The sequence below is a fragment of the Ovis aries genome, chromosome 13, assembly GCF_016772045.2.
Source record: "Ovis aries strain OAR_USU_Benz2616 breed Rambouillet chromosome 13, ARS-UI_Ramb_v3.0, whole genome shotgun sequence".
Taxonomy (NCBI): Eukaryota; Metazoa; Chordata; class Mammalia; order Artiodactyla; family Bovidae; genus Ovis; species Ovis aries.
The window spans coordinates 78,671,492-78,680,012 of NC_056066.1; the positions used below are offsets into that span (position 1 = coordinate 78,671,492).

General features: G+C 51.2%; 1 protein-coding gene and 1 long non-coding RNA gene across 6 annotated transcripts in view; both read right to left on the reverse strand.

Moving 5' to 3' along the window:
- The window catches only part of RIPOR3 (RIPOR family member 3), a 75,504-nt gene extending 69,068 nt beyond the window's left edge, over positions 1–6,436 (reverse strand). For 4 of the 5 annotated variants that reach the window (XM_060397094.1, XM_060397095.1, XM_060397096.1 and 1 more), the window contains exon 1: positions 6,290–6,436. In XM_060397094.1, the coding sequence (XP_060253077.1) occupies positions 6,290–6,304 (15 nt within the window). In that variant the 5' untranslated portion in view covers positions 6,305–6,436. Of the gene's footprint in view, positions 1–4,536; positions 5,065–6,289 lie in introns of those variants that run through there. The other variant, XM_027977317.2, reaches the window with a different exon arrangement.
- On the reverse strand, positions 1,651–4,577 carry LOC132657586 (uncharacterized). The gene is made up of 2 exons (XR_009595991.1): positions 2,732–4,577; positions 1,651–2,610 (listed from the first exon to the last, which is right to left on the reverse strand). It is a non-coding gene; the product is annotated as an uncharacterized LOC132657586 (long non-coding RNA).
- Positions 6,437–8,521: the final 2,085 nt, after the last annotated feature.

An 8,521-nucleotide genomic window follows, 5' to 3' on the forward strand; every position in this document is an offset into this window, starting at 1 on the left:
GTTCGGCGGTCAAGAAAGTTCGAGACATGGGACTTCGCCGGTGGTCCAGTGGTTAAGAATCCACCTTGCAGGGCAGGGGACACAGGTTCGATCCCTGCTTGGGGAACTAAGATCCCACATGCAGCGCCCACAGGCCACAACGAAAGCAAGTAAGACCCAACGCAGCCAAATTAACTAATTTTAAAAAGAGTTCTGCATGCCCCAACGAAGACTGAAGATCAGGCAAGCTGTGGGCTGCAGCTAAGACCCAGCACAACCAGATAAATAATAAAAATATATCATTTTTTTAATAGAAAGTCTGAGACCTGATGTGAAAACATATGGTTGTCACCATAGCTCCCCTCTCACAGTCCTCCTGGGGGCAGGCATCGAAAGCTTCAGGTCTTCCTGTGCTAACAGGGAAAAACACCCAAGGCGTATCGTCAGGTGAAAAAAGAATGCAGAATAAAATGTAAGAATGATCTCATCTTTGAAAATTAAAATTACATATGTGAGTGAATATAGGCTTCCCAGGAGGTGCAGTGATAAAGAATCCACCTGCAATGCAGGTCAATCCGTGCGTCAGGAAGGTCCCTGGGAGGAGGAAATGGCAAACCCACTCCAGTATTCTTGCCTGGAGAATCCCCATGGACAGAGGAGCCTGGGGGCTACAATCCATGGGGGGGTCACAAGGAGTTGCACACGACCGAGCGATTAACACACACACTCACACGCATGTGAGTGAATGAACGGTCTAGAAAAGGTTACCTGGAGTGGAACCCACTGAGATTTAAACTCAGGATTGCTGTTCCTACACGCAAAATTAAAAAAAAAATAAAAACTGGTTTTAGTTCTTTTTAAAATTGCTGCGGGCAGGGCTCACTTCCTGCCATCCAAGCCTCGCTTCTCTGAGGCGGCCAGTGTCCCCACCTGGGCCTCCTCCTTGGCTGGGACTCTAAGAAGGCGGAGCAGGGGAATGAAAAATATTTTCCTTTCGTGCTTGCCGGCCTGGGAGACTGGAAAGAGCCCACCTGGCTCCGAGGCTTTCTAAAAATAGAAGGTGGTCTGAACTTCCCTACAGGTTTGGCTTAGCTGTTCCTCCTCCGCGATCCAAGACGCCGTTTTGATTAGAGAATCGTGTGTTGTGCATTAACAACAAGGATGGAAGGAGTGAGACCTGAAATGGGATGGGATTTACAAGGAGCTGCCCCCCAGGCGACCTGGAAACACCCCGCAGATGTAGGGGGGCATGAATGAGGGAACCAAGGACGCGGGGAGCGGGGCCTTCCTGCTGCCTGACCTGGGACCCTGGAGGCAGCTGGTGCCAACGACACCCTCTGCGCCTCCCAGTCGCTGCATCCAGTCCAGCACTTAGGACAGGAGAGAGGAGTTTGGCTGTTGGTTTGCTTGAGGCCAGAGGAAGAAGCTGAGGAATTGTATCCAAGGCCCGCTGCCTGGAGTTTGAATCCCTCTGGGTGAGAGCTGAGCACGATCTCTCAGGATGGTCCATAAGATTTCGAAGACCCTGGGCACAAGCAGAGATGTGGCAGGGCCAGCGGTGTGTGGGTAAAGGTTTTAACCACCAGTTTTCCGGGGGAAAGTGTATGTGTGTGTAAGCACATGCACACGTGTGTACAAATTATGCATTTAGACACTCGAACACATATATACTCAGGTTTGCTATAGATTGTATTGACACAAAGGCTGTGTAACACACAACTTACAGCTAAACATAACATGCACGATGACCCCTTTTCCGTAAATTTCATATACTAAAGTGACTCACACAGGACGTTGTTATAGATTTTTGCCCCTCAACTCCTGTATCTATTGTCAGCCTATGGTTATAATTGATGAGCGACTGTAGTTCCTTCCAGAACGTTGGCTGATATCTGCTTTCACGCTAAGGAGTGAGGAAAAAGGATACAGCAGAGAGCAGGTTGGCGCTTTCCTGGCTTGTCAACAAAGTGAGCAACTTCCTCGGGTTTTGGTGCTATCCCCACTGTACCAAGCAGAGAGAGAACACACTTCTGTGTTCAATCTGCACCAACCTTTTCTCCTTCCCTTCCTTTGTCTAGGTCATTTTGCCTGTTGACCTAGATAATTAACAAAACAATCAAGCCCTGAGCTGTACTGTTTGCCATTTCCCTTAGTGTCATTACTCCCACCCATGGCCAACTTCAGGCTACCAACCTGAAGTCGCAAAAAAAAAGAATGGAATTGGGAAGAGATTTGCAATAGCGTACTAGAGTATTTCCCCCAGACAGACACACAGAATGCAAATATCCCCAGGAACACCAGTATCAGTAACCAGGCAGCTTTTTAAAAAATGGAAAGTGATGAGTTTTGAGTACCTACGACCTCTATTTTTAGTATCATTTATTTAATTATAAATCTACATAGTTTAATTTGTAATAATGGCTCTGTTTACCAATGAGTTCACCAAGTTCCTAAAAATCTGACAACTGGTTTTCACGAGTCGGGCCAAGCTGGCTCCAGCACACCGCATGCAAAGGCCACACAGCTGAGAACGTCCCAGGCGGGGGAGGAACCGACAGCAGGTCAGGCACTCAGCGAAGGAGACGCAAGAGTTGAGGGTTCGATCTCTGGGTCTGAAAGATACCCAGACTCCTGGAAATGGCAGGAAATGGCAACCCACTTGCCTTGAGAGTCCCATGGACAGAGGAGCCTGGCGGGCTACACTCCACGGGGTTGCAAAAAGTCAGACACGATTGAGCAACTGAACGCACACCTTTCTGAAGCATGTGGATACCCAGGACTGTTCTCACTGACAGCAGTCACTGGGCGCTGCCGGCCAGCAGTCACTTCTTCAAGCTCGTCTGAATTCCAGCCTCCTCTAGCACATTCCCTGATGCGCTGGGGGATTCACGGGGAGGTTTTCCTCCTCTTTATGCTTGTGTCTCACCCACATTTAGAACTTGAGTGTTCTGACTCTCTCCAGCCAGAGTCACAGCATTTTAGAGTTGCAAAGAGATTGTTAAGATTTCCTAAAATAATCCTTTTGTTTTACAGATGGGAGAAAGCGAGTCACTAGCTCAAACTTGCAAAGGAAAAAAAAAAAAAAATCAAGGGCAGAACTGCATAGGGTGACCAACCATCCTGGTTTGCCCAGGACTGAGGGAAATCTCCTGGGACAAGCTGGTCACTCGAGCAAGGAGCGCCAGTCGGGTCTCCAGTCAAGCCCAGGGCAGAGGGCTTGGGCCAGACCCAGAGTGAGTACAGAGCTGCCGTGGGATGGAATTTTCCAAGAGAAGAAGAAAGAGGAGGCCACATCTGGGTGCTGGGACTTCCAGCTCTGCCCAGATGCCAGACACCCGAGGGACTTCCCACCTGCCACGGCCTGGCCATGGATTTCCCAGCCCTCGTCGATGTAACGTGCTTCCTCCTTGTCGGTGCCAGAGAGACACTCGCTGGCTTTATCTGCATCTTATCTCTCGGCTGCTGCCATCACAGCTGCTGGGATGCATGTGCAAATAGCCTCTGATGATGTGAATGCGTGATTCCCCCAAGGGAGGCGTGTGGGAAGCACTGTATGTGTTCCACAATTCTGTTTGGTCCAGAGGAGCAGTGGGAGCCCAGGATGATTCGAAACAGATTTTTAAAAAGGCAAAATAAAATGGGAACACAAACTCATACAGACATGTGCCACCCTCCCCACCCCCCGCTCTCTCCACCCCTGCCTGACATTAACCCTCTTCTCTCACGGCCCCGGGAGCCTCCTGTAACAGGGCAGCAAATACCGCAAGGGGCATCAGGCCCTCTGCACTCAAGCCAGGAGTCCCTGCCCATCCCCGGGCTGACAGACCCTCGGAAGAGTCAAAGGCTGGTCGGCCTATGGCTTCTCCTGTCCGGTCCCTCTGCCTGCCTCCTTACACACACTTCCTCTCCTTCACTTCTGCTCTCTGGGATCATCACAGACTCAGAGAACACAGAGGACATAAGTCCCAGCTACTCCTGGAGGTACAGAGCTTAGCAAGAGGCAAGTCAGAAAGATCGAGATCTGATTCCCATCTCTGCTGCCAACCAGCTGTGTGACCTCGGGCAAGTCACTTCATTTCTCTGAGCCTTCCTTTGTCAGTGTACGATGAGGATAACAGTAATAAGAATCTCTATCTTGCCCTGGGGCTGGAGGGGATTCTCCGGGCTGAAGCTTCATCAATGCCTGGCACAACGCCTAGCGCGGCAGACCTACGAAACATAGTAGTCATAGGGAATTCCCTGGCATCCAGTGGTTAGGACTCTGTACTTCCACTGAAAGGGCCCAGGGTTCAGTCTCTGGTTGGGGAACTAAGATCCTGCAAGGCTGCCGCACAGTCAAAAACAAGAAGGAAAAAATAGTAGTCACAGTAAGACCCCCTTAAAGACGACCTCCTTCAACCACTCATTTTAGGGATGGACAAAGGGAGGCCCGGAGTGGGGGAAAGAACTTGCCCAAGGCCACACAGCGATCCCATCTCAGCCTCAGGGCTCGCGGAGCTCCAGGTGGGATGAGCTGGACACGCCGCCCTCCCACCCCAGAGTCTGGTCCACACTCACCACCCGGCAGGTCCGAACATTCTCTGCCGGAGTCGCCCCGTACCCCCGGGAGGCAGCTCGACTTTCTTTATCGCTGAGACGAGCGAGCGGCGGCTCCCACTGGCGCGGGGCTCAGGAGACGAGGCTGTGCGCTCAGAACATGGCCTCGGAGGACCCCCGGCCCGGCCTCCCTCGCGGGGCCGGCGCTCCCCGGGCTCCGATAGCGCGACCGGGCTCTTATCGGGCCGGGTCAGGGTGCAGGCGGCCGCGGAGCGGGGTTCCAGGAAGCCCGCCTGGGGCCCCCCGGCCGGCCGGGTCCCCCCCGGATGCCGCCTGAGGCTCTGGCCGCGGCCGATCGCCCGTCGGTGTCGCTCTGAGCTCCGCCGGGGAGAGTTCCATGCTGGCCCCCAGCAGGCGGGGCCCCCACCCCTCACGGCCCGGCCCTCGCTCCCATCTTGGCAAGAGGGCCGGGGGAGGCAGCTAATTTCAAGCCTGCGCGGCGCTTGTGGTCGTGTCCTGAGCTCTCCACGGTTAATCACCGGAGCGTCTGATTTCTGCTTGGCCTCGGAGGGGGGCTGCGGGGACGCCTGGAAGTTTCTGCTTACTCATTCGGCACCGGCTTCGGTGCTAATCGCAAACAGACAGGACGTAGCCTCCCCCTCCCACTCTCTCCTCGCCCCTCTTACCTTGCCACTTTCGGTCCCCCCCCACCCCAGTCTCCCTCCTTTCTCCCCTCTTTCCCGTCCCCCTCCCCCGCCTCTGTCCTGGATCAGACTCTTCGCACTCCGCATCCCTGGTCCAGCTTCCCCCCTCAAGCCCCATCCCCCTTCACACCTCCCACTTCTCCCTGGGTGGGAATTAGCATGGCCTTTCCCTTCACGTCTTTACACTTACTGGTCAGCCTCTTTTACTGCCTCTTTTCCTTATTTACAACCTAATTATTTCAGGATTTGGCCCCCTCCCCACCCATTACATGTATGTGGAATTCCTATGAACTTGACAGTGTCTGCCAGTCAAGAGTGGGGTCCAGACATGGTCCACGGCTGGTTTGGTCACCTCGGTGCACTTCGGTTTGGGATCCTGCTCAGGGATGAACCTGGGAACAAAGCCCCCATTGACACCACCACGGAGACCACCCCCTCACCCCCCACACACACCCCTGTGGTGCCTCCCAGCCTCTAACACCTAGAGATGAATTTCTCTCTGGACCCCTTGGCTCCCTGCCACCCTGCAGCCACTGCAGACAAGACAGCGGGAATAAACAACCTCAAAGAAGAGAAACGGACACCCCTCTCCACAGAGACACACACAGATAGTCTGATGGGTAATTTGGCGATAACTTTGAAAACCAGAAATAAGCATAGCCTGCCAGGCAGAACATTACTTAATGCACATCCATAAGGAGGCGTGCACATTGATGTCTGCTTAAAAAAGAAAAAAAAAAAAAACACGTTTATCATAAGAAATGTCAGAAATATCCATCCAAAAAAAATGACTGATTAAATGGAATATGCAAGAATCCAAGGCAAGGGTGAGCTGCATCTGTACGTAACAATGGAGTGGGGTCTTCAAGACGCAACTTGTGAGTGAAAAGGCGATCAGAATGATAGTCAATATAAGCTTGGTTTGCAACCCTCCACCCTTACACACACATAAAATGAAATGCTATGGAAACACATATAAAGCCAGGAAAATAGTCTGGAAGAATACAAACTTCACTGAGTCATTACCTCTGGGAAAGGGGAGAGGCAGATTTTAAGGGTGGTGCTCATACCTGTAGTAGCTTCATTTCAAAAAGTGAGATGAATTTATCGATTATCTCTGTCCCAACCAGCTTCCTTCACCAGCAACACAGCACCCCATACTCGGAGAAAATTTCATCCATCCGTTGGCCTCCTTGAACTAACTCACAGAATTCTGCAATCTGTCAGCCAAGAACTAAACGTCAGCCCTGAGGAGTGAACCCAGAAATTCTGCAAACGGCCCACTTTGATCACCTCTCCCAGGTGGCACTAGTGCTGAAGAATCTGCCTGCCAATGCAGGAGATGTAAGAGGTGTGGGCTCAATCCCTGGGTCAGGTAGATCCCCTGGAGGAGGGCATGGCAACCCACTCCAGTATTCTTGCCTGGAGAATCCCACGGAGAGGAGCCTGGCGGGCCACAGTCCATGCGGTCACAGAGTCAGACATGACTGAAGAGACTTAGCATATATTCATGCAGAGTCAGGTGTTGGGACCCAGAACTGAAAGTGACTTTCCACTGAGTAAAATTCCTTAAGAGCCAGGGAGCTGTCCGGGTTACTCCAGAGCTGGCTTTGGTCTCCCGGAAAGGAGTCCAGCAGATCTCTATCTGAAAGCAAAGTGCTGGATTGGAAAGTAATGACTTGGTTTCAGGAAACAATGTCACCTACTGCAAGTCATGGAACATGAAAACCAGTGTGAAGCCTTCTAAAGGAATGAACGTGAACGAGCTCAGACGGTTCACCAAGACAAGGGCTGCCGAGAAGCCCAGTTTCAGTTCAGCCCTCCTGCTCACCAGCCACTCACACAAGCCGTCTCACACGCGACGGGCAAGCAGGCCTGACGCCGTGCAAGGTATTTCCTTCCCACGTGCTGTGATGCAATGGAATTCTCCAGAAAGCTCTCTATGCCTCCCTTGTCCAATGCCTGCAGGCTTTGGGGATTCAGCTGGGGCATTACTATAAAGAAGACAGATAATGTCCCCACAGCCCTGGGCCAGTGGAGGCCCCAGCCCCTCCGCCTTGTCCTCCAGGGCAGAAAGGAGACCCCAGGTGGGGAAGCCCGCAGCCTCAGACTTGGTGTTTCTAGCCATGTGAGGGCTGGCAGTTCCCAAGGGGAGGCTCACACGGAGCAGTGACCGAGATGACTCCAGGTGGCACCCAGAGTGGGCTCGGAGCAGTCCCACTGACTCTATGGTGCCAATGCCATTTTACTTCCGTGGCAGTTCTCTTCGCATCCCGTTTGGCCTGGGAGAGTCTCAGCTTCGTGCTAACCCATCTTTAACACCTCTGCCCTCTACTAACATCCCTTTTGGACAAAGAGAAAGCAGGCCTCAAGCTTAAGTCAGCCATGAGCCAACAGCATCCAGCTAGAATCCTGTTTGCCAAGTGATCGTGGTTTTCCACTGTCTTTCATTTTCCTATTTTTAACTTTTTTAAGTTTAAGAGGGAGTCCATCAGATAAGGGCAAATCTAACAAACCTTAATAAGACACAGATGTCAGTTAATAATGTTGCATCAACATTGGGTCATTAGTTATGACAAATGAACCATAGCAATGTAAGACAACGACAAGGGGGACAAGTAGAAATTGGATGCAAAATATGTAAGAGTTCTCTGCACCATCTTCGCAACTTTTCTGAAAATTTCAAACTAGTCTAAGATTGAAAGTTTAGTGGTGATCATATTGTAATGTGTAGAAATACCAAATCATTGTGTCATATAACAGGAACTAACATAATGTTGTAAGTCAATCACGCTTCAAAAAATGATCAAAGTCATAGAAAAAAGGTCCGGTTTGTGGATACCAGAGGTGGGGATTTGGGGGGAGGGAGGAATTGGATGAGGGTGGTCCAGAGGTACAAGCTTCCAGTTGCAAGATAAATAAGGGGGCTCCCCTGGTGGTTCAGTGGTAAAGAATCCATCTGTCAAAGCAGAAGACACAGGTTCGATCTCTGATCCCGGAAGATCCCGCATGCTGTGCAGCTCACATGCCACTAGGACTGAGTCTGTGCCCTGGAGCCCGGGAGACGCAACTATAGACGCCCACGAGCCCTAGAGCCAGCGCTCCTCAACTGGAGACCCTTAAAAAATAAAGATAAGTCCTTAGGGATGTAATGTAGAACACAATTAATATAATCACCACTGCTGTACCTTCCTGAGAAGGTTGTCAAGAGAGTGACTCCTAGGAGCTCTCATTACAAGCAAAAAAGTATTTTTTTTTCTTTTTCTTTATTTTGTATCGATATGAGATGATGAATGCTCACT